We start from the raw sequence: 26,597 nt of genomic DNA, 5'->3' as shown, positions 1-26,597 counted from the left end.
CAACCCGTAGCCTATAAGATGAGATGAGGAGTGGTCGGAAGCTTGACTGGTGGTTGGACACATAAATGAAGCAGGGAAGGGTACCAAGCTTGTCTCAGCCATGTCGGCTCTATAAGGACAACTCTGGCCTTGTGTGTCTGATTTTGTTCACCACCCTTCATATCAGCGGTGGAGAGGTAAATGCATAGAACAGACCCTTCTTCCAAGATAGAAGAAAGGTGTCTCCCAAAGCATGGTGGCTCAGACTTCTCTCGAGCACTTTTGGTTCCTGGAGATGTCAAAGAGAGACACCTCTGGCACTCCCCATCTTTGGAATATGCTGTGGAGAATTTGAGAGTTTGGAGTCCTGGGAGAAGTGTCTTCTGAAAACATCTGCTGTGGAGTTCTGAATACCTGGGAGATAGCCCAGTGAAATTTGGATTCAATGAGCTATGCACCAGTTCCCTAGTTTCATGGTTTCAGTACACAGAGAGCGGAATCTTGCTCCTCCCCGCTTGTTGATGCAGAACATGCTGGATATATTGTTCGTCATGACCCTGATTGATTTGCCTCTGAAGAGGGGTACGAAATGAAGGCAGCCTGAGTTCCAGTACACTGATGTGGAGATTGGTTTCCTGAGTTGTTCATCTGCCCTGAGTTGTGAAGGCACTGAGGTGAGCTCCCCATCCCCAACACTGATGCATCTGTTAAAGTTATTGATGGGGCTGGACAACAGAAAGGAATTGCCCGCACCGATGTTGAGTTGATTTTTCCACCAGTCTAAAGAATTCCTCACTTGTAGAGGAACTATCACCTGCCTGTTCAAGGTGTGTCTGGCTGGAGAATAGGTCATTCTGAGCCAAACCTGGAAGCGGCAGAGACATAGCTTTGCATGATTGGTCAAAAAGGTGCAAGATGCCGTGTTATCCCAGGAGTGAAGAAAATTCCTTATTGTGGTCTAAGGGTTTCCCTGAATTACCTATACCAGACTTGACAAAGTTACAAATCTGTCTAAGGGAAGGTAAGCCCTGGCTGTCAACAATTCTGAAGGCACCCTATAGCAGGGTGGGGCCACGCCCCAATCAGACCACAGTTGGCCCTAGAAGAGAGCTGAGGGCCAGAGGCTGAGATTCTCTCTCTAGCTTTCAGAGAGAGAAGGACCTGGCTGCCTGGGAAGCTGAGGAGGGTACCTAGGGTGGAGCAGTGCTGGGGAAGGGCAGAAGGAGCTGGGGAGCTCCAGCCTAGCAAAGCCCCAGGCTGCAGGCCAAGCTAAGGGCTCGCAAAAGGGCACTAGGGCTGCAGAGGGGCAGCCCAGAAATAGACAGAGGCAGCTGGTCCAACCCCCCTTGTTGATAATGAGTGGTATACAGACTGCCGTCTGCCCCAGTGAGCGGGGGCTAGATGGAGGCTGGCAGTAGCCACTGAGGCAAGATGGGGATAGGGGGTTGCAGGTTCTCCTGGGAGGGGAGACCCAGAGTGAGGGGGGTACTGCGGAGGGCAGAACCCCTGGGCAAAGGGCACTGGGGGTCCAGGAGGGACATGGGTGCCAGCGGCAGGCGAGACATCAGCCAGCAGAGGGCGCTCCGGAGCTGGAAAAGTGCTAATTCCCTGGACAACCAGCAGAAGGTGCCGTGCCGGTGAGTCGTTGCCCCGCCACACACCCCTATAAACTGTAGCTTCTGTATAGGGGTTAACAAAGATTTTTTTTTCATTCAACTGAAGACCCAACTCCTGGAACAGAGCAAGGGCGGTCTGGGTGGAAGATAGGATTGCTTTGTAGGAACAACCCTCGAGTAGCCAGTTGTTGAGGTACAGGAAGACTAGGATCACTTCTTGTCACAGATAAGCAGCCACTACTGTGTGGATCTTCGAGAGTACCCTTGGGACAGAAGAAGAACTAAAGGGAAGAACTTGGTATTGGAAATGATCCTGGCCTATAGTGAACTGTAGGTATTTCCTGTGCAATGGGTGTATCGTCATATGGAAATAGGTATCCTGTAGGTCAGGGGTCGGCAACGTTTGGCACGCGGCTCGCCAGAGTAAGCAGCCTAGCGGGCCAGGCCAGTTTATTTACCTGTTGACGCGGCAGGTTCGGCCGATTGCGGCCTCCACTCACCGTGGTTCGCCGTCCCGGGCCAATGGGGGCAGCGGGAAGCGACCCGGGCCGAGGGATGTGCTGGCTGCGGCTTCCCGCCGTCCCCATTGGCCGGGGACGGCAAACCGCGACCAGTGGGGGCCGCGATCGGCCAAACCTGCCACATCAGCAGGTAAATAAACTGGCCCGGCCTGCTAGGGTGCTTACCCTGGCGAGCCGTGTGCCAAACGTTGCCGACCCCTGCTGTAGGTCAAGGGCTGAAAACTAATCCACTTCCTCCAGTGAAGGAATTATAGCTGCCAGAGTCACCTTCCTGAACTTTTGAGACTTTATGAACTTGTTTAGAAGTCTCAGATCCAAATTGGTATCCATCCTCTGTTCTTCTTTTGCACAAGGTAATACTTCGAGTAAAACCCTTTGCCTTTGTGAGGCAGCAAGACAGGCTCTATTGCTCCTAATCAAAGGAGACAGTTCACTTCCTGTCTCAATAAAAGCTTGTCAAGGCATCCCTTAAGAAGGATGGGGCAGGGGGGAGGTTGGAAGGGAGGGAGGGATGTAAAATGAATGGCACAGCCCGATGTTATAACCTCTCTGACCCACTCTGTAGTGATCTGCTTCCAAGCATACTGGAAATAGGAAAGACCATCTCCAAAGTCAGGGAGGTGGGCAAACGTATGCAGCTGTGAAACTAGAGGTGTGGGAGGATTTGAATGCTCGACTGACTCATCAAAATCATTGCTTTGAAAATACTGGGTGGTCGTGGAAGGCAGTTGAGCGTCCCTCTTTCTCTGGAATTTATGTCTTTCCATGGGAGGTTTGGTGGATCTATAGAATCCAGAGAATCTTTGGACAGTCTGTGACATACTAAATCCTCTCTTATTTGTAGATGTATGAATGCCCAGGGATCATGAAGTAGACCTAGAGTCCTTCAGTGTGTGCAAGGACTCATCCATGTTTGCAAGGTCTCCAAGGAAAGTTTACTGCCATTGAAGGTAAGGTCCTCAACAGAGTTCCTAACTTCTCTTGGAAAATCCGAGTTAGCCATGATGCCCTGTGTATAACTACTGCCATGGAGATGGACCTGGCAGCAATGTCAGCAGCATCCAAGGATGCTTGAAGAGCGGTTTTGGCCAATAACTGGCTCTCTGAAATGATGGATTGGATTCCTCCCTGTGGCAGATGTTCAATAAAGACTGTAATAGATTATAGTTTGTAAAATTATATTTGCCCATCATTGCCTGGTAGTTTGTGATCCTGAATTGTAGGGCTGCCGATGAATAGGATTTCCATCCAAAAAACTCCAGTCTCTTTTGGTCTTTGTCATATTTAGAGAAGTGCTGCTTATTTCACTCATTTATCACGTCCACCACCAGGGAGCTAGGTGGAAGAACAAATCCTCAGAATCTTTTGGTGGTGGGAACATAATACTTTTTATCTGCCCATTTTCACTTTTGCGGAACAGTAGCAGGTATTTGCCACATAGTCTTAGCTGGATCCTGTAGTGACTCATTAATGAGTAACACCACCTTGGAGAGTGTTGCTGACAGCAGGATATCCAACAGTTTTTGCTTCGTGTCCTTGACCTCTGAGTGGAATTTGAAGAGTATCAGCTGCTCTCTTTATGAGATCTTGAAATTTCCAAAAATTGTTGGCCATGGAAGGTGGCAGAGGCATAACCCCTTATTTGGAGACAAGGATGCAATAGATATTTGAGGGGTGGCTTCTTTATCCAACCTGACTTCCTGCTCTGTAAATTTCTCCAGGGGGGGGTGTTTGAGGAGGAGAGGAGTATATGACTTTAGCCTCCTTATGAGATGGTACCAGAGGTCTGGCAAATTGCTGCCAATAAACAGCCAAGGTCCCAGTATGGCCGTTGGGGGTGGCATAAAGGAGTGGGGGGTGGTGGAATGAGGGGGTGGAATGCAGGGTTGGTTTCCCCCACCCTTGTTGACAAGGATAATCTGCCCTGTGACTGTCAAAGAATGGGTTCCTGAAAGGATATATCAGAGAACCTGAACAAAAATAGAACAGACTGACTGGAAGTCTTCTTCATCCTCCTCAATATTGTTCACCAGAGGAGCACCCACAGAAAAGGGTGGAGAGTCCTGCGGTACCAGAAGATAGTGGTGGTCTGGAGATCGGGTCTTGGTATGGAGAGTCGCTTGATTCCATGAGGAGCAGGGACTCCAGTTCATCCAGGCAAGAAATGGTCCCAGTGAAACATCCTACTTCCTTCATCCAAACAATAATAAAGCAAAAACAAAGAAAAAGAATTAAAATAAAATAAAAATAAAAAAAATCAACCACAGTGTTAGTCTAGTAAAATCCAAATGCAAGAGCCCTGGTTCACTAAATACTTAAGTTTTAGCCTGCATATGGAACACACTGTTCTAACAAAGCTTGCACACTAGTTCCATTAACAGAGAACACATATTATGATTCAACTGCCTAATTTGGAATTAAAACTGAAGTTATACAGAAAAGGAAATAAAGCAGTTTAGTAGTGCATCACTCTGTTGACTTACATTATCCTCATGTGCCTCTTCATATGAGGCAGACATCTCCTAATGATTTATTATATTAATATGAATGAAGACTTTACAATACCAACAAGACAAAAATTACCAACCATAGCTACAGGAGACTTGCAAATCAGCTATTATTCGGAGGATATTGTTCATTTGATTGGATCTTTGTTCATTCTCCATGATGCTGCCAGATGCAGGATATGCAGAATCGATGTAGATTAAATCCAAGAGATATATTCCTGAAATTAAAGATTAATCAAGTGTTTTATAAAGAAATAGTCATCTAAGTACCAACAAACAGAACATCCAGGAACCACCAGCAACCCATCTGTGCCTTTCCCATTGAACAAATAGGGAGATTATTAACAGCGAATAGCTTGAGTTTTGTGTAATCAAAAAAGTAAAATTTGGAATTTTACAAGAACATAGAAAACTTTGGACAATGTACACTTACAAGGAAGAATGTACAGAACAGGCCAAACTTCAGGGTATACACTTCATTAAAATGTTGTCAGGTTTCAGAATGGTAGCCGGGTTAGTCTGTATCAGCAAAAACAATGAGGAGTCCTTGTGGCACCTTGTGGCATCTACCAATGTGATATATGCCATCATGTGCCAGCAATGCCCCTCTGCCATGTACATTGGCTAAATCGGACAGTCTCTACGCAAAAGAATAAATGGACACAAATCTGACATCAGGAATCATAACATTCAAAAACCAGTAGGAGAACACGTCAGTCTCTCTGGTAACTCAATAACAGACCTAAAAGTGGCAATTCTTCAACAAAAAACTTCAAAAACAGACTCCAACGTGCAGCTGCAGAACTGGAATTAATTTGCAAACTGGATACCATCAGATTAGGCCTGAATAAAGACTGGGAGTGGTTGGGTCATTACAAAACCTAAACCTAATTTTCCCAACACTAATTTCTCCCTACTGTTACTCAGACCTTCTTGTCAGCTGTCTGTAATGGGCCACACTCTTACCACTTCAATAGTTATTTTTCCTCCCTTGGTATCCTGCTGTTAATTGATTTATCTTGTTAGACTGACCTCACACTTGGTAAAGCACCCCCATCCTTTCATGTATTTATACCCACTCCTGTATTTTTCACTCCATGCATCTGATGAAGTGAGTTCTAGCCCTCAAAAGCTTATGCCCTAATAAATTTGTTAGTCTCTTGGTGCCACAAGGACTCCTCATTGGTTTTTTTTAAATGTTGTGTTCATCCTAGAAAATACTATGGAATTATCTCCATGCATTTGGCAAGTTACTAAGGGCCTGATACTGCATGATCCCGAAGAATGAAAAATCCTCGACTTCAATGAAAGTACTGCTCTTCAAATTTGCCCCATTTGATTAATTTGTACATTATCGCAAGTCTTTGGTTGGGCCTAAGGGTTGGTTATCTCTAAGGGTTAGTAACACATTGGCCACTATCGGAAGACTAGCTAGATTGGTCTGACACAGTATGGCCGTTCTTATATTATGAGGTTGTTCTTATGTTCTTAAATAAAGTGGTCTAGTGTTAACTGATGAATTTCTATATTTACCGGAAAACAGCACCTGACATTGCTATGCTACGGTCCTGGGGGTTTTCAATGAGCACAGAAATTTGGTAATTTTATTACCAAAAATTATAATTATTCACATTTCTATGATGCTTTTCATCCAAACGGGTCCTAAAGCATTTTATGGACTGGGCCAAATGCTGCTCTTTGACAGACATAGGCAGCTCAGACTGAGGCCACAGGTAGAGTGGTATATGCACCCAGGAGCAGAATGTGGCAGTCTGATATCTCTATTCTTATAGATAGATATTATAGATGTGCTTCAGACAGCTCTGATGAAATCAAATTGTGATCTACAGAGTTTGTATCTCTTACATGATAGCAGGGCCTTGTGCAATATATCCATAACTATATTCAGTCTCATATGATAGCATTACAAAGCCTTGCTAAACACATTTGGCAGATAAGCCAATTCGGAATAACACACCAATAACATTGGAGATAAGAAGAAAATAAATTCAACAAATGTTAATTTTAATTACTGCCAATATACAGCATTTTCCTGAAAGTCATTAATAGGTCAAAGAAATCACATATCTCTCATAACTGTAAATAGAAACACACACCCAACTTCTCTGGGAATAATTAAAGCAGCTCCATATGCAGCACAGAGTTCAGTAAGACCACAAGGCACTTGAAATGTAAATAGTACACAAATTACATATACTGATACCAGAGGCAGGTAAGAACGCTACAGCGTCAGTCTTCCAGCTTCGGAAACCTCAGTTCAAACCCAATGAAAGGAATTTGGTAGGTCTAAGCAGACAGCTATAAACATCACAAACCCATAACAAAATTTGGTCAATATAGAGCAGATGAAGACAAGGAGGGTTAATGAAGGAAAAGTGTCTGTTAAATCTTAGATTTGAGGATTGGAGAACAATGAAGGCAAGGGGACAGGCCTTTGGCTTGGAAACTCACTTCAGCAGAACCCAAGATTGTGTGTGTTAAAGCACAGTCTAAGGCACACAGTGGTGCCGCGGCTGTGTGATCCAGATACTGTAGTATACTTTGTTTTACTGTTTCAATTATGTAACTTTTCCAGAAACTATGGTGACGGGTGAATAATTAATTGAGGATTTTGTTGAGAAGCCCCTCTGCTCTCTGGTGTACATGGCTTCACACCTTAAGGGAGTGTGCCATCTGCTCCATCACAAGCGTGGTAAGTTCTGATGACCAATGTGGCACTGATGATTGCGGAGGGGTCATGGTCTTGCCTTTTTCTTGTCAACTTTAGAGTGTCCTCTGCCCCCGGGGGTAATCTGAGGGAGCAGCAGTCCCTCTGACTGCTGCAGGACAGCCATTGTGTAAGGTAAGCTCCTTGCTCCTTTCCCTCTTGCATGCCTCTGCAGCAGCCAGGCACAAACCTGAATAAATGAATACAATAAAGGACCCTCAAATTCATCCCTTTTAAAATAAGGGACTCTATCGGTAATACAGCATAACCTGTTCTCTGTCCATTTATTATTGCCTTCTTGGGGAACTAATGGCTGTGAAATTCAGATATATTTTCTGAAATGCTTCACTAAATGTTCAACAGCAAATGTACTTGTGAATCAGGTAGGAAGCAAATTATTTCCTCTAAAAGCACTAAAAAACAAAACTGCTGCAACTCTGGAATTTCTAGAAGTTCTGGACTTTATGGAGACAAAGACTGTCCAATAATGGATAGCTAAAAAACAAATTTAAAGTCAGTTCTACCCTCTCTATTCCATCCCAGTCTCTTATCTCCAAACAAATGAAGAGTTATGCAGTGAGATAGCAGAAGACTTCCCCACAGCATTAACCCTCAGTAACATCATCTGTTCCCCAATTTCTATTAATCAGTACACATGCTCTTCTAGTACACAAGCCCATAGAATATTGTTTTACATTGGCCCAGAGGGATAATGGCAGTGGAGTTGGTCTGGAATGGCACTTGTGTCCATTTTTCAGGGTGGGAAAGGAACATTCTGGATGCCTGTGACAGCACAGGTTTCAGAGTAGCAGCCGTGTTAGTCTGTATAAGCAAAAAGAACAGGAGTACTTGTGGCATCTTAGAGACTAACAAATTTATTAGAGCATAAGCTTTCGTGGACTACAGCCCACTTCTTCGGATGCATATAGAGTGGAATAAATATTGAGGAGATATATATACACACATACAGAGAGCATAAACAGGTGGGAGTTGTCTTACCAACTCTGAGAGGGCAATTAAGTAAGAGAAAAAAAAAAACTTTCGAAGTGATAATCAAGATAGCCCAGTACAGACCTACATGCCTCCAGCTTCCATCCAGGACACACCACACGATCCATTGTCTACAGCCAAGCTCTAAGATATAACCGCATTTGCTCCAATCCCTCAGATGGAGACAAGCACCTACAAGATCTCTATCAAGCATTCTTAAAACTACAATACCCACCTGCTGAAGTGAAAAAACAGATTGACAGAGCCAGACGAGTACCCAGAAGTCACCTCCTACAAGACAGGCCCAACAAAGAAAATAACAGAACACCACTAGCTGTCACCTTCAGCCCCCAACTAAAACCTCTCCAGCGCATCATCAGAGATCTACAACCTATCCTGAAAGATGATCCTTTACTCTCACAGATCTTGGGAGACAGACCTGTCCTCGCTTACAGACAACCCCCCAACCTAAAGCAAATACTCACCAGCAACCACACATCACTGAACAAAACCACTGACCCAGGAACCTATCCTTGTAACAAAGCCCGATGCCAACTCTGTCCACATATCTATTCAAGTGACATCATCATAGGACCTAATCACATCAGCCACACCATCAGGGGCTCGTTCACCTGCACATCTACCAATGTGATATATGCCATCATGTGCCAGCAATACCCCTCTGCCATGTACATTGGCCAAACCGAACAGTCTCTACGCAAAAGAATTAATGGACACAAATCTGACATCAGGAATCATAATACTCAAAAACCAGTGGGAGAACACTTTAACCTGTCTGGTCATTCAATGGCAGACCTGCGGGTGGCTATATTACAACAGAAAAACTTCAAAAACAGACTCCAACGAGAGACTGCTGAGCTGGAATTGATATGCAAACTAGACACAATCAACTCAGGATTGAATAAGGACTGGGAATGGCTGAGCCATTACAAACATTGAATCTATCTCCCCTTGTAAGTATTCTCACACTTCTTATCAAACTGTCTGTACTGGGCTAGCTTGATTATCACTTCAAAAGTTTTTTTTTTTTCTCTTACTTAATTGGCCTCTCAGAGTTGGTAAGACAACTCCCTCTGTTTATGCTCTCTGTATGTGTGTATATATATCTCCTCAATATTTATTCCACTCTATATGCATCCGAAGAAGTGGGCTGTAGTCCACGAAAGCTTATGCTCTAATAAATTTGTTAGTCTCTAAGGTGCCACAAGTACTCCTGTTCTTTTTGCGGATACAGACTAACATGGCTGCTACTCTGAAACCTGGTATTTATTCAGTTGTTCCATCATAGAGTGTTCGTACAGCTGACATCTTTTTCTGTATTGTAGGATTGAATCAAAGTGAATCTGACAGTAGTAGAAAAAAATCAACGAGGAGATATGGACAATTGTAGGGAATCCAAATGTTTTTTCAGTGAATGGGAGGAGAATGTATTGGACAATTCAGAATATAAGGATTGGCCCTTCTCAGAAAGTTTTGAGAGACTTTGGTATCTAGTAAAGCTTTGGAAGAGGCTAAACTCAGTTAAATGTTACCTAGAGGAGTTTAGATGGGAGGGAAAGGTAGAGGTGTGGCTTCCACCTTTGTCATGTTGCTCTTCTCTGTAATAATATGAATAAACACCTAAAACACCAAACTGTCAAGGCTATTGTGAAACCAGTTTGCTGAAGGGTGAAAAACAGGGCTAAATGCTTATATGTTTGGATGAGGGAGCATAATCAATTAATCATGATCATTTCTGCAGCACTGATGGTAAGTTTTTAAAACAGAGAGCTATGAGTGCTCAAGTCCTCTGGACAAACCTGGCGAACTTGCCATTCTCACAGAGTAAAATGATTTTCCAGCCAATTGGATGCTTTGAACTTACTGATCTCATCATAAAACCAGCAGGAGATTTTCTCTATGTGAGCCTTGAACAATCCCAATGCCAGAGTACTCAGCTGAAAGGTCTTTGATTTCATTATAGCATTTCTGAACACAAACACTGGAAGGTCATAGTGATAATGTTGGAGTTGTCAGAACCCAGGTTTTCTGCTGATAGTAGAGAAACTCAAAAAAACAGTCCATCATCACTTTTATTCCATCAAATATTAAGATTGTATATTTTTAAAGTTTTTTTCAGCAGACAGTATGTACTATGTGCTACTAGATCTAAACTCCTGATTCTACAATAATTACTATGGCTGAATATTCTTCACTTTTTATGGAGCAATAAAAGCCCTCAGATACTTTTTCTCAAACATAGATAGTATACATTTAAGTTCTTCAAACCTATAAAATTCACTAATATCTTGGAAGAAATACTGAAAAATAATTAGTATGAAGGATAGGAGAGAATATTTAATATGTACAATTATTTCAAATTAAAAATAGAGTAGTTTACCGTATGTAGCATCAAAACTAAGAAGGGGGCACATGAACAAAGGCTGACTGAATATTGTAATACTCAGTACTATAACATAATATTATAGTATGGTTCAAGTCACACAAGATTAATTTCTCATGCTAATTTTCACTGCAGTAAACCAGAAACATATAAAGCTTGTGATCACAATTTCATTGCTACTAATGTTTATGTTTAGGCCATGTACATTTAAGTTTTTGGTCCTGTTCTTGTTCCAGACAGAAAACTGTACACTGTGCTGTTAAATTGAAGAACTGACTTAGAAAGAGGAGGTTGTAAAACAGAATATTTGTGGAAGGGATCCTCCGCCCAATGAGTCTTTTATCTTGTTTTCATTTGAAGTAGGTCACTTCGGCAACCACCCAGTTAGATTAACAATAGCTTCCCCATTAGCTGTGAGTAGGTCATGCAGCAAAGCTCCCCTGCCTGCATTTGATCATGTTAGCATACTTCAGGATGAGCTCATAAAGGGCATTTGGGAATCCAGAGCTGACAGAAATATTTTGCCTTTGTGTTTTTCAGGCTCACAGCAGGTAAAAAAGAGAGGGGACTCCTGTTAACTGCTCCATGTGGAGAAATAACTCGTTGACCTCAGATTTCTGATCAGAGTGGGGCTGGGTTAGATTAATCTCCCTCCCCCCCCATTAAAACTGTCTTGAAGGTAGCGTAACAATATGTAAGGTATAATTTGTATATAGGGGAGTCCAAGCATTTCAGGTCCTTACAGGATTACTGACAAGTTTATTCTTTTTTCTCACCAGTGGAGTTTAGCAGTCTGTGTAATGTATTTTAATACTGTGCAACATGATAGTTACCAAAGAAACACAAGTGGTTTGGATTTATGGTAAACTTAAAGTCACATTGCCAAATCAAGCCCAAAATATAGCCAGGAACACTCTGCTCACTTACTAGACATTCGTGAAAAGCCAGCTAATCCCACTGAGGCAATGACAAGTGGTGGCAGAAGAGATTGTTTAGAAGCATTGAAACTACTGCTCCGCAAAGCAATATTTTTGCACATTCTGTACAAACTGGCAAAGATGTCAGAGCTGAAAACAGCTGTGTACCGCTCTTGCCTCCCCATTTTCTTCTGTGTACCTGTGAGGCACTTCGTTATACCCTGGCACTCCCAAGAAAAGAACAGGTCTTGTGAATTATGCTTGATTTTAAAGGTCTTTTCTTCACAGGACAAGGGCTTTTAATTTAAAGTATGAAAATGGAATCTTTGCTGTTTAAATATATCCAAACATTTAAAGTTGAAGTAAACATGATTTGATGTCATTGCCATCTGATTGTCATTCAGTGGCCTATGAAATGAGTTGGAGGATCTCAGTTCAGTTCACACTGGACAAATATCCACCTCACAAAAATCAGTATCACAGGGTATGTCTACACTGCCCACATTACAGTGCTGCCGCACCGATAAAAGCCCCCCCACCCCGAACGAGTGGTGGTAGCTTTATCGCCAGGAGCTGCATAAAGCACTGTCTACACTGGCGCTTTTCAGTGCTAAACATTTTGTCGCTCAGGGGGGTGTTTTTTCACATCCCTCAACTACAAAAGTTTTAGCACTGAAAGTGGCAGTGTAGACACAGCTGCAGTTGGCACCAAATAACATTATCAGTGGAGAGACTAAGGAATGACTAAACAAATACTCTCATCTCTAAAGGCAGTCCATTTATTGTAGAGATGACAACACATTGGGAATCTATTTAATTGTGTTAGCACTACATATGTCTGTAGCGTCACTTGTTAATGTGTATTTGGAATAGACAAATTCCGTACAAACTGAGGCAAGAATCTTAAAAGAAACCAGACTGAATCAGTCAGGACAAGATATTAAAAACTCTTCAGAGTGACTCTTTTTAATCCATGTTTTGGAATAAGGGTCCTAATTCTCATTTACACTAACTCCCCTTTCCACCATTCTGGCAGTGTAAAGGAATCTTGATGTGTGTGTGTAAATGTAAATTAGTATACATGAGAATCAGGCCTGAGATGAGTTGGAATTGCAGTGTTTTATATAGTGCGCCTTAGCCAACACTGCCATTACAGTACCTTCAAAGTTCATCTATCTTCATTCCCAATGGAAAGTGAGCAGAACATGTCAACTATAAATACAACTTCACTGTAGCACTGGTGGTCTCTGCAATGTTTGAATATGGGAGTCTGGAGGACGAGTCACTTTCAATTAAGCAGAAAGTAGTAACAGTGGAATGTCATGCTATACAAAATATCATATAAGATTTCTATGCAGCATTGTAGCTGTGTCAGTCCTAGGGTATTAGAGAGACAAGCAGGTGAAGTAATATCTGTTATTGGACCAGCTTTTCTTGGTGAGAGAGGCAAACTTTTGAGCTGACACAGAGCTCTTCTTCAGATCTGTGTAAGACCGGAAGAATTAAGAATATAAGAGTTCTAACCGTTTCCAAGAGATGTCTACTAAGTAAGGAACATGCAGTCAATTCCATATGTCAGTATACAGTATACAGTAAAGGCTGCACTTAGTCACAACACAATGTGCCTCACTATTGAGATGAAAACTAAGAAGGCAGAAGAATCTTGAGTATATGAAACCACAGAACAGTAGTTTGCTCAAAATGACCACCATGATGAGTGTACCCAGGTTCCTTTAATTTTAAGTGATAAGCTTCCCAACATAAACCACAAATTCAACAAAGGGAGTATAAGGTATTGCTGAGGCTCATGCTACTGCTAGGAAAGATTCCTAGGGTTTAGTAATACTTCTGTTGATCTTTGTGCAATGGATCAACATCAGCAAGAAAGAGAAAGACAGTATTCACACCTTCTTAAAGTCATTTTAAATTCATGTATTTTACTCTAAAAAGTTATTTGATCATTACAAGACAGATTTAGATTTTACATATGACAGACTGTATAAAAGGCAGACAGGATACAATCTACATTTTAAAAACCATGACTAACAATTACATGGCGCGCACAATTCATCCCAAGATGCTTTTCTAACTTAAAATGATGCTCTATGCAGATATTCAGAGTCATTCCACTTGTCACTGGCATGCCATCACCTCTGTTTGAACGCACACAGTAATGCTATGTGACAATTCAGGATTGGCAGTGAACTTCTTATCCAATTGAAATTACCCTGTATCCTGCCTGTAGATGTAACTGGCAATCCTTTATTTTAACTAGCACTTAAAGTTCACCTATTGGCATGAGGAGTTGTCATTTTACTGTATATCCAGAATTAATTAATATATTGAAGTATTATAACTTACAGAACCTACCTATTCTTATTAACAATTTTTACTCAGTACTATATCAGACATGAAATGAAAACAGTCCCTGCCACAGAGAGTTTGTAATCTGAAAAACTAAACAAAGAAGATGGGATATGTTAAGAATCCCAAAGAAAGGATTACCTTTGTGGAATATTCATTTATTTTTTAATTTAGTGCTGACTCAGAGGACAGTGCCATTTGTTACATCACCAAAATGACTTCTTGAAACATCTATGTCTTCCAAGTTGTCTAATCAAGTGTATTTTTAGCATTGAAATAAAACAAGATTGCAACCCCAGTTACTGTTACAATTGGACACTTCTCTGTCAGAATCATGAACTAATGCTTTAGCATGGTACTAATGGGTACTATGCTACTGGAGGTATCTTCTTGGATGTCATATAAAACCAAAGTCCTTACCATTGCTGAGGCTAGGTCTACACTACCCGCCTGAATCGGCGGGTAGAAATCGACCTCTCGGGGATCGACTTATCGCGTCCAGTTGGGACGCAACAATCGATCCCCGAATCGACGCTCTTACTCCACCAGCGGAGGTGGGAGTAAGCGCCGTCGACAGGAAGCCGCAGAAGTCGATTTTGCCGCCGTCCTCACAGCGGGGTAAGTCGGCTGCGATACGTCAAATTCAGCTACGCTATTCACGTAGCTGAATTTGCGTATCTTAAATTGACTCCCCCCTGTAGTGTAGATGTACCCTAAGTGTGGTATCCTGGCTTCTCTAGTGATGTCTCTATGGTTTATGCTGGAGAAGTTCTCTCTTTGGTACCCCTCTGAAAAGCTATATGGTAGTAGTCTGACCATGTTCCATGGCAGAGGCGGCTGAATTTCAGGGCCAGATGAGTGATCGCTACACCCTGAAGTGCTTTGGGATCCTCTTGCTTGAAAGGAGCTACATAATGCTTTAATATGGTATCTAACTGCTACTAATAACATTAATTGTAGAGATTTATCTCATTACTCCATTACCAGCTTCCCCTTTAACCAGCACTGTCAGAAGAGAACGTGATTTTTAAAAGCTTGTTGAAGAGCAATAAAACAAAAGACGTAGCACATGAAATCTAAATTGATTGATAGCATAAAAGTCACTAGAAACATTTAATAATCCACTGACAATGGATAAGCAACATTAATTTCTCTAACATAATGTGTTCATTTATCTTTAGTAACACAGCTGTTCATTTTTCATGTTGTAAACAAGGGAATTATTCTGTGGTTAGGCGCTTCTGTAAAATATTTGATTACAAAACCGGAATTGGAAGGAAACCACATAGAGAAGCTCAGAAGTTCATAAACTTGAATTACATGAGCCAAATACCTCCTTGATGTAACTTCACTGACTATAACTGAGTTACACCAAGAATGAATTTAGCTCACTGAGCTAAAATAATCATGGTGTCAAAGAATTATCTTCCTACACAACAATACACGTCACTTGATGTAACTCTTTATAATTAGCCAATATGTACACATTGAAAGGTTAGATTGTTGGGGATGAGTAGAGCATTAGCATCTTTTATACAGCTGTCCCACATCAGATACACAAGCTACCAGAAATAATACTTATAGCATGTTATTGACATTTTCTTACCAAGATAAACATGGCTACAGATCCTTTAGCAGCCAAAGAATATTTTATCCATTTGGAGTTTAGGCTGTCTGAAAATTCTTACAGCAGCTCTGTGTATGCATATTCTGGCCTTCTTGTTGCTACTGATGTGCATTCACACACTCAAGTTACTAGTCTATCATGTTCCTTCAAGAGCAATTTAACTTTAAAACCCATACATGTTAAGTATTCTAACATTACACTAGCTATGAGATATAATGATGAAACTATATAGTAAAAAGTTCCAATTGAGGAAGTTGTACATCAGCAGAATCCATGGAAAGAAAAACACATGTAATGTATGAGACCGTAAGGCAACCTTATAAATAACAGCTTTTTACAACATCATATCTTTCGCTGCAATCACAAATTTGCAATGATTCAGTAACCATATCAAACTCAGAACTCTAATCTACATTAAGAAAGCAAGATCTGAGCTGTATAATTCCCAGTAAGTGAATGCAAAAATGGTTAGAACCTCACAAAATACACAAATAGTAATAAAAATTTCAATTAACAGATGGCAATAGCATTCCCAAAAGTCTCCAGAATAAAACCTTCCCTCATAGAACTAAACTAATTTTTTTGTTCGGGCAAATATAAATCGTTGGGGATGGAAAACAAAGGAAAGAAAGAGGGACAGGACTTGCACTAAACATTTGAATCTAGAAGTTAGAGCGATCGGATTAAGAAGTACTCAGTAGATGCTGAGAAGAGAAAATGCATAAGCGACTGTTGGGTTTGTCTGATTTTTGAGGACATTTTTCTTAACCAATGGAAAAAACAAGTTTACCAAGGTAAAGCAACCATGCAGTCACCCCATGCAATATTTTAGAGAGACTCATGGGGCCTAATTCATATAAACCGGTGCAAAGTGGGATTAAAACACTAAGGTTCCAATTCTCTTTTATACTAAAGCCCATTTTACACCACTCTGGCAATCAGGCCCTATCATTCTGATTTGGTAGCATTTTACACACAATTTGCACTGGTATAAATGACAACACAAGGTGCAGAGTCATGGAGAATCAGGGTAATGGAATCAGAAAATGGCCTGTCCTTTGCTTCACAGGAAAAGTAGCAGATTAATAAAGAGGAAATACTGTACCCACTAGGGTGACCAGACAGCAAGTGTGAAAAATCAGGACAGGGGGTAGGGGTAATAGGAGCCTATATAAGAAAAAGACCCAAAAATCAGGATTGTCCTTATAAAATTGTGACATCTGGTCATCCTAGTCCCAACCCACCATCCCCAGATCAAGGGACAAATCATTCCCCTCTATTTGACATTGGTGAGGCCTCATCTGCAGTACTGTGTCCAGTTTTGGACCCCACACTACAAGAAGGACGTGGAAAAATTGGAGAGAGTCCAGCGGAGGACAACAAAAATGATTAGGGGGCTGGAGCACATGACTTATGAGGAGAGGCTGAGGGAACTGCGATTAGAGCAGAAGAATGACAGTAAATACAAACATTTGTTTAATATCTTTATTAATGATCTGGAGGATGGTGTGGACTGCACTCTCAGCAAGTTTGCAGATGACACTAAACTAGGAGGCATGGTAGATACACTAGAGGGTAGGGATCGGATACAGAGGGACCTAGACAAATTAGAGGATTGGGCCAAAAAAACCTGATGAGGTTCAACAAGGATAAAAGTGCAGAGTTCTGCACTTAGGAAGGAAGAATCCCATGCACTGCTACAGACTAGGGACCGAATGGCTAGGTAGCAGTTCTGCAGAAAAGGACCTAGGGGTCACAGTGGACAAGAAGCTGGATATGAGTCAACAGTGTGCTCTTGTTGCCAAGAAGGCTAACGGCATTTTGGGCTGTATAAGTAGGGGCATTGCAAGCAGATCAAGGAACGTGATTGTTCCCCTTTATTCGACATTGGTGAGGCCTCATCTGGAATACTGTGTCCAGTTTTGGGCCCCACACTACAAGAAGGATGTGGAAAAATTGGAAAGAGTCCAGCGGAGTGCAACAAAAATGATTAGGGGTCTGGAGCACATGACTTATGAGGAGAGGCTGAGGGAACTGGGATTGTTTAGTCTCCAGAAGAGAAGAATGAGGGGGGATTTGATAGCAGCCTTCAACTACCTGAAGGGGGGTTCCAAAGAGGATGGAGCTCGGCTGTTCTCAGTGGTGGCAGATGACAGAACAAGGAGCAATGGTCTCAAGTTGCAGTGGGGGAGGTCTAGGTTGGATATTAGGAAACACTATTTCACTAGGAGGGTGGTGAAGCACTGGAATGCGTTACCTAGGGAGGTGGTGGAGTCTCCTTCCTTGGAGGTTTTTAAGGCCCGGCTTGGCAAAGCCCTGGCTGGGATGATTTAGTTGGGAATTGGTCCTGCTTTGAGCAGGGGGTTGGACTAGATGACCTCTTGAGGTCCCTTCCAACCCTGATATTCTATGATTCTATGATTAAATAAAAAACAAACTGTCATCACCTTTTATTTGTTGAAATGTTTCTTAAATACTACCTGAGTATCCAGCTATAACCTAGAAAATCTGTTTGGCTTCCCATGAGTTACCCTTTTTCATACAGATTAGAGACTTGTTAACAACCAAAACACACAGGCTTGGTTAACAACAGTACCAGCACCTTTCTAATTATCTACAGCCCTGTCTTGCATTTCAATTGGCAAACTGGCATGAAATCATCTTGAGAAATCTGTAAGCTAAAGTTCTGATCATGCAATGGGAACTATGCAGCAACCCTCAGAACTTTCATAGAAACTCACTGAAATCGACAAATCTCTGCCAAAGCATAGGGTCTGACTGCAGATTCCATGATTGGAAGCCCTTGAGGAATTTCACCATGATTTCAATAATTTCCATCCCACCATCAACCTCAGCCTAGATTAATCCACACAAGCGGTCCATTTCCTGGACACTACTGTGCTAATAAGCGATGGGCACATAAATACCACCCTATATCGGAAACCTACTGACCGCTACACTTACCTACATGCCTCCAGCTTCCATCCAGGACACACCACACGATCCATTGTCTACAGCCAAGCCCTAAGATATAACCGCATTTGCTCCAATCCCTCGGATAGAGACAAGCACCTACAAGATCTCTATCAAGCATTCTTAAAACTACAATACCCACCTGCTGAAGTGAAAAAACAGATTGACAGAGCCAGACGAGTACCCAGAAGTCACCTCCTACAAGACAGGCCCAACAAAGAAAATAACAGAACACCACTAGCTGTCACCTTCAGCCCCCAACTAAAACCTCTCCAGCGCATCATCAGAGATCTACAACCTATCCTGAAAGATGATCCTTTACTCTCACAGATCTTGGGAGACAGACCTGTCCTCGCTTACAGACAACCCCCGAACCTAAAGCAAATACTCACCAGCAACCACACATCACTGAACAAAACCACTAACCCAGGAACCTATCCTTGTAACAAACCCCGATGCCAACTCTGTCCACATATCTATTCCAGTGACATCATCATAGGACCTAATCACATCAGCCATACCATCAGGGGCTCGTTCACCTGCACATCTACCAATGTGATATATGCCATCATGTGCCAGCAATGCCCCTCTGCCATGTACATTGGCCAAACCGGACAGTCTCTACGCAAAAGAATTAATGGACACAAATCTGACATCAGGAATCAAAATACTCAAAAACCAGTGGGAGAACACTTTAACCTGTCTGGTCATTCAGTGACAGACCTGCGGGTGGCTATATTACAACAGAAAAACTTCAAAAACAGACTCCAACGAGAAACTGCTGAGCTAGAATTGATATGCAAACTAGACACAATCAACTCCGGTTTGAATAAAGACTGGGAATGGCTGAGCCATTACAAACATTGAATCTATCTCCCCTTGTAAGTATTCTCACACTTGTTATCTAACTGTCTGTACTGAGCTAGCTTGATTATCACTTCAAAAGTTTGTTTTCTCTTAATTAATTGGCCTCTCAGAGGTGGTAAGACAACTCCCACCTGTTTATGCTCTCTGTCTGTGTGTATATATATCTCCTCAATATATGTTCCATTCTATATGCATCCGAAGAAGTGGGCTGTAGTCCACGAAAGCTTATGCTCTAATAAATTTGTTAGTCTCTAAGGTGCCACAAGTCCTCCTGTTCTTCTTTTTGCATGATTGGATTGGCACCCTCTACCCCACCCCAACCAACCTCAGCTTTTCAGAAAGATGTTCAATCTTTTCAACATTTACTATACTTGAGTGCTCAGTACAAAAACATTGCAACTTTGTATCTACTCTTCCAGTTTTGAAATAATGTACAAATATCTACAGAGTACAGTACTTATCAAGTTAACAAATGGCCCAGCGTATACTGTCCACCACACAAAAGAAAATGGTTTATAAGTATTTACTCTGAAGCCATATTATTATTTTATGTCCAAGTCTGGGGATCCATATCCCAGTGCATGATCGGCAGACACTGCTATGTGAAGCTGTGTGATCAAAGATGCAAGGTCTACATAGATATTTCACCTTATTCAATGTGCACCTCCTCTCGTTTTGTTTTAAACCATGCAGCTAAGTTAGCACAGACCAGCCTTCTGCTCCCACACAAATTAATGACAAACCTCTCATTAACTTCAATGGGAGCGGATAGAGGACTTTATGAGTGCAGTGAGAAAAAGTCATACAAAATATACTGAGCTTGCACAGAGTGCAATATTCAAAATGGAGTAAGCTGGAAATCATTAGGCATTCTTTACTATAGTGATCACTATGCAACCATCACAATGTGTCAAAGGCATGGACCCATTTTGATTTTTCTATAGCAGTTGAAGCATGGCTTCTGGTATGTGGAAGGTCATCTAAACAGAGGTTTTTATTTGCTGTATCTTCCTAAGCTGTTTTATGTTTGGGTGCTAGAGTTAGTGCTCCTAGCACAGCTTTATCTGTCACACAACAAAGAAAGGAAAATTCTTCTGGGCAGGAAAATAATTTGTGCAGCATAAAAAGTTGCCACATTTCCATATTAAACTTTCCATTTTCTTTTTTGAGAGCGTTTATGATTAAAGACATTTTTTCCATGTTTTCCTACCGTGCCATGGAAAGAGCATTCTAAGGTTTCAGAAATTAAGCTGGTTGGCTGATGTGGCTGCACTTTTGTGGTTTTATCATATCAAACTGTCTGATAAATTCCAACCATTAACAGAAACTGCACCCATGTTGTCAAAAGTACTTTTTTTTTTTCAACAGAGGAAGAAACCATATATTGCATAGAGCACATATAGAGTGAACCCCCCTGCCTCATAGAGATATGGGGTAGGTTTGCAGTAATCAAGCATTAATGTAGAGTTCTAGCATTCTCTTTAAGTATGTGTAGTGAACACAATTCCTCACTTGGGATAGCTTACACTAGTCTGCTGGTAGTTGACCTAAGTATAACCCACTACTTTTAATAGAAAATTGGTAATAATTCAATCTGGGAAAATGTAAATTCTTTCCTGAAGACTAAATGTCCTCATGTGCTCTTTAGTATACACCAACGTCTCACTACTGTCATTTATAGCCTTGAATTACATAATAGCACAAGTAGTAATGGGAAGTGTGGTAATGGGAATTGAAGAAAAGCCATGTGGCTCACTGAAATTTGTTACGCTATAATTTTCCAGAAGGAGACAGACTGGCAAGCTTATTCTATTTTAGAAGATGCTGGGAATTTGCAAGAGTTTTCTTGTGTTCACATGTCTGGTACACATGATTCTTCATTATTGTGCATTTTTACAACTTTTTCAGTCTCACAGTGCAATTCTGCACAGCCAAGATGGTGTTTGGAAGATCACATCCAACACGTGCACTTTTCACACTCCCTCTCTGAGACAGAAGAGTACTTAACATCCACCCCCCCCAACTCCTCCTCCCAATCCAACTATACCTGCCTCCTCTACACCAGCCTAAAACACTCCCATATTTGGAAGAAAGACGTTACATTATTCATAGATTCATAGCTTCCAGGGCCAGAAGGGATCATTGTGATAATCTAGTCTGACCTCCTGTATAACATAGGCCAGAGAACTTTCCACAAATTATTCGTACAGCAGATCAGTTAGAAAAATATCCAATCTTGATTTTAAAATGGTCAGTGATGGAAAATCCACCTCAACCCTTGGTAAACTGTTCCAATGGTCAATTTATTCTCACTGTCAAAAATTTACAACTTATTTCCAGTCTGAATCTGTCTAGCTTCCCAAATGTATTTTGTAAAGGCCTTCAGCTGCTTGGGGAGGAAAGGATGATCTGGTGAAAAAATCATGTGCACTTGTTGAAAAAGGAAGAGACTTAGACACTGGGCCAGTGAGAGGTAAGAAGGAACGTGAAATGTTGGTAGTCCTCCAAGAAACCAAAAGCCTGGGGCTATCAATCTTTCTCTTAAAAATCTGCTCGAATATGCACATTTTGCATTAAAAGATAGGAAAGACCATGTCCCCCTCACCCACCGCTTTTTGTAATGTTTTTCTGATAGACCTGATGATACCTCCCAGTATGTACCTTCCAACGTTCCAGTTGGAAAACTGTGATATGATCCCCTCACCAGAAGAGAAATGATGCTCCTTTTTCCAACAAGGAAGTAATAAGGAGGTGGAGTGATGGCATAACCATCTAGAGCCCAATCAGACCACTGGCACTACCTTCTTCATGGCTGTTCTGATAAAAGGAGTTTGGAGAAGTACTTAAAAATGGCGGTCTGATCTGTAATGTTCTTCAGTTGGCCCAAACCAGTCACTTAAACAACACATTTGCTTCCCTGACTATAAATGTCCTCATTCCCTCTCTCCTGAACAGGAGCTATACCACATACACATCTATACCTGTTATCTATTGATATTAAAATGTTAATCTCTTCCCACCAAATACACATACATTAATTTGGTGCTTTAACTCTTTCTGCCAACAAACTATTTGGGGGGAGTTATTGCTCTCTGAAAAGTAATTCCTAGTCATCATTCTAAATTTGTTTTCATTTTCATCCACACCCTGCATTCCACATACTTGTGGAAACAGTTACTTGGGGTGAACCTGACACCATTAAAAGTTCTATATACTTTCTATAAATCTCTTAACTGCCCTGCTTTCTACAGAAAACAGAGTCCATTTCTGTAACCTGTTTCTGTGGCTCAGAGTTTTAGACCCATGGATTAAATGTCAATCTGTTCTTTATTTCTCTAAAGTACCCCAATGTCTTAAGTCACATGGTGACCAAAATATGCAAGCTGCAAGCCAAAGAGGGAGAAATTAGTTCTCGTCTTTTTGCACTGTCTGACTGGAATTTCTTTAAACTGTATTTTCCACAGTAGCTGGCTAGCATATCCCTCGTTATCTACATGCTTTAAAATGTGGTAATTCTAAAAGATCATAGATAACAAATCTTCTGATATTTGGGCTAGGAATACCAGTGGCAACTTAGAGGTCACTGTGGCAGCTGCTGGTAAATTATGACATTTTTAAGGCGCATACTATACGTTTGAAATGTGCAGAATTGTCCCTTCTGTTCTACTCTATACATTTAGTTTGGTATGACCTGTACACTAGAGTAAGTTTCTACGACTCTGCAAGGTGTGGAGCACCTGCTGAGAAGTGCAAAGTGCCTTCACCTCTCAGTAGCTTCACATTCATTTACTTGTGACCATTCTTTGATGTATCTTCTTCATAAGAAAAGGCAAGTCTTTAAAGAACTTTAAAAAATTCTTCAGATTCCTATATCCATATCCTGTGATGACCCTGTTTGGCTCCTTGTCAGTACTTGCCACTAATCTTATATAGGTTTCAGAGTAGCAGCCGTGTTAGTCTGTATCCGCAAAAAGAAGAACAGGAGTACTTGTGGCACCTTAGAGACTAACAAATTTATATATATGCATCCGAAGAAGTGGGCTGTAGTCCACGAAAGCTTATGCTCTAATAAATTTCTTAGTCTCTAAGGTGCCACAAGTACTCCTGTTCTTAATTTTATATATTTTGGCCTCCACAGCCCTGAAGAGATAAATACCAGATTCTAAATAAACAAATGATGTCCCTGCTATCTACATCAGTCCTACAAAACCTTTTCTATTGATTCTAGGAGTTGCAACAAGTCTTTGTCATTGGAAGTTTTCAGGGAAGGGAGACTATAGTTGTGTTTCCTTTGTTTCCTGTAGCCTTTCCTAGGATAAAGCAGAACTACAGGCAGAAACTAACATAACAGCAATCACACACAACCCATATAATTTGAGTCAAGAAATCCTTAAATTCTTTTAATCCTTGAAGTATAGGCACCCCTAGGTATCTGATCCAACCTCCTTGTATATCAATCGAGAAGGAAGAGACGAGTTGTATGAATACCAGCATGCCAGCCCTACTATATTTCAGCTGTTACTTTGCATAGCTACACAATCTAGCACACAAGGCTATTGCTCTGATTTTCAGCACAGTGGAAACTCCCTGTTCAATTCCTTAATATCATTTATCTAATGTATGGGCTGCTGCTTGCTTTCAGTTTTAGATAGCACCTTGTTACTTGCACATTTTTAATAACTGTTATGGGGAGAGGTGACTCTTGCACTATAGCTTATCACCACCAAAGCAAACCAGAAGGTGAAAGAAATCTGTACTAGTCCAGGTCAGAACTGACTCCAGAGTCTTTTACAGCTTTATAAAAATAAATGCTCACTAAAAATATTTTGAAGGCTATCCAGCTTGTCTAAGAAATTCTACTATGGTGGACTGTGGCATCTAATAGCAATGCTGCTCACAATGCAGAGCAGACGATACAGATGGACAGAAAAAGACTCCTGCTTCCCTCTCTGAGACATCCTTACTGAGGAAGATCACAACTCAAAACTAGCTTTAGAATTTATGAAGACTATTTTAGATTTATGGGAGTGGAGTTTCTTTCCATTCCATCACTCCATTTCTAGTTTCTCTACTTCGTGTTGTTTCAGCTTGTGTTTCTATTGCTGCCTGTGGGTCTATTCCACTGAACCTTCTGTGGCAAATCTATGGTTATAGTAGGGACTATATTGAAAGTGGCCTACTAACTGTGACCTTAATTGTGAAGAGTGACCAAAAGAAAATGCTATTTTTCAGCTAGCACATCCCAAGAGTCCTGAGCGTGGTTTTGCCTACTTTAGGCTTATATATTTTTTTAAACATGTTACACAATCTGTATAATGGTCATTCCCTGTTTTCTCTTTTTGGATTTTCCTGGTCACCATTCTTTATTGGAATGTTGAGATTACCACAGGTATGTTAAAAAGGTGGTGATTAAAAAAAGAGAAATCTCCAGATTTAGAAGACAATTCCTCAGAGATTTGCTATGATTTGCAGCAGCAGTTCTTTCTTGGTGTTCCTGTTCCTCTGCAAAAGGTACAGATATTCACAGCAAAAGTGTTTGTTCCATCCCATTTTAGTTCTAGACTCCGTGGGAACAGGGAAAATAAAGAAATAAGTAAATACATAAATATTTGCTCCCCTTGCATCTTCAGAGTCGTATCTGTTTACTGAAAAAAAACAATTGCTACTTTCAGTCCTCCAGAGCTAGTCAAGTTGCAAAGGGAGCCAGCCATACCATATCCATCATCACACATACCTAACACCAACAGAGTATTAGGCACTTTACCTACAAGAATAAAGACAAAAACCCAGATTGTCCCATATCAAAACTGCTTTGCACAATCTGAAGCTGTCTCAAAGCTGATAGATCTAACACTGGGGTTCCCCCAGTGCATGGGGTTCCCATGTTGGCTTCAATCCATTGCAAGTAACTTTTACACCACCCTTCCTTGATGCTGGCACAGTGACAGTGGCCAGTGAAAAGGGGGAGTGGCTGGGGAATTATAGGCTCAATAATCCCTAGCTCCTGGAACAGCTCCTCAGGGCCATGGGCAGGCTATGAAGATTAGAGCAGCCTTCGTGTTATTCTAATTTACATCACAGGCTGTAAAGTACCCACACAGTCAAGGAATGGTGTGTGCGTGTACATACACATGCACACATAGCACCTTTGCAAACCTGATCTGCACCATATGCTTCCCAATAGAGCTCAAGAAATAATTTTTTGGTTTGCTGGCTGAAGAAGTTAAATTAGCTTTAAAACTAAACTGAATTTTTTTGTTTTTTCCTTGTTGACATGATGTCATTTGCATGGTTCAAGATGGTTAGTTTCAAAACGAAACGACAAAATGAAATGCTGATTTGAAATGATATTTCAAAACAAACTGTTTGGACTCTTTCTAAAAAAAAATTCCTGAATTTTTTATTCAGACAAAGCTATTTGCTGAATTAGACCCAAATTCGCAAACAGTCTTGGTTGTCCTGAAACTGCATTTTTTGTTGAATTTACTAAACACATATGAAGCTGCATCTATTTGATTGCATCTCTCTTATTCCTCACCATTCATGTGTTACTTGTACTGTAAGGTCTTGGAGCAGGGACCATGTCTTCATATAACTTTGTACAGTTACCAGCACAAGACAGCATTTTGAGTCTATCGTAATACAAATATGAAATAATAATACTAAATGAGAATCAGTTTGCTTCTCAAACAGGAAACAGGAAACGATTCCCCCAGTGAAAGACGGGCAGGTCCAAGAATGCCGGTGGGCCAAAGAAAACATGCACAGACTTAGTTTTTCAAGCTCTAGCTTGTAAATGTGCTACTGTGCATAAAATACTGTGCTCCCCTAAGGTATGCAGCCACCAGAATGCTTTCCAAAGAGTGAGCTCATGGGCAGCTGCTTCCATAGGCAAAATATTTTCCAGCCACACTGACATTTCTCTATTGTTTTTGAAACCAGTCTCCTAGCTGGGTAATTATAATTAGTTTATAATACAGTGGAAATAAAAATCTAGAGCAAGGAAGCAGCATGACCAAACATTCTTGAATTAAACGAATCAATGGGAGTTATAGTGTGTATGGGGGGAGATTGTTTGTAACTTGCCAAAGGGGACTTAGGCTC

General features: G+C 41.2%; 1 protein-coding gene across 19 annotated transcripts in view; it reads right to left on the bottom strand.

The window, feature by feature from the left end:
• The window catches only part of RALGPS1 (Ral GEF with PH domain and SH3 binding motif 1), a 381,746-nt gene that overhangs the window by 105,991 nt on the left and 249,158 nt on the right, over nucleotides 1-26,597 (bottom strand). For all 19 annotated transcript variants that reach the window (XR_010593744.1, XM_065572729.1, XM_042854450.2 and 16 more), the window contains one exon: nucleotides 4,704-4,841. Coding sequence is in view for 18 of the 19 variants with exons in the window: in XM_065572729.1 (XP_065428801.1) it covers nucleotides 4,704-4,841 (138 nt within the window). In the remaining variant the exon portion in view is untranslated. The remainder of the gene's footprint in view (nucleotides 1-4,703; nucleotides 4,842-26,597) is intronic.

Source organism: Chrysemys picta, chromosome 18, assembly GCF_011386835.1.
Source record: "Chrysemys picta bellii isolate R12L10 chromosome 18, ASM1138683v2, whole genome shotgun sequence".
Taxonomy (NCBI): Eukaryota; Metazoa; Chordata; order Testudines; family Emydidae; genus Chrysemys; species Chrysemys picta.
This window is presented reverse-complemented; position numbering and strand designations above follow the sequence as displayed.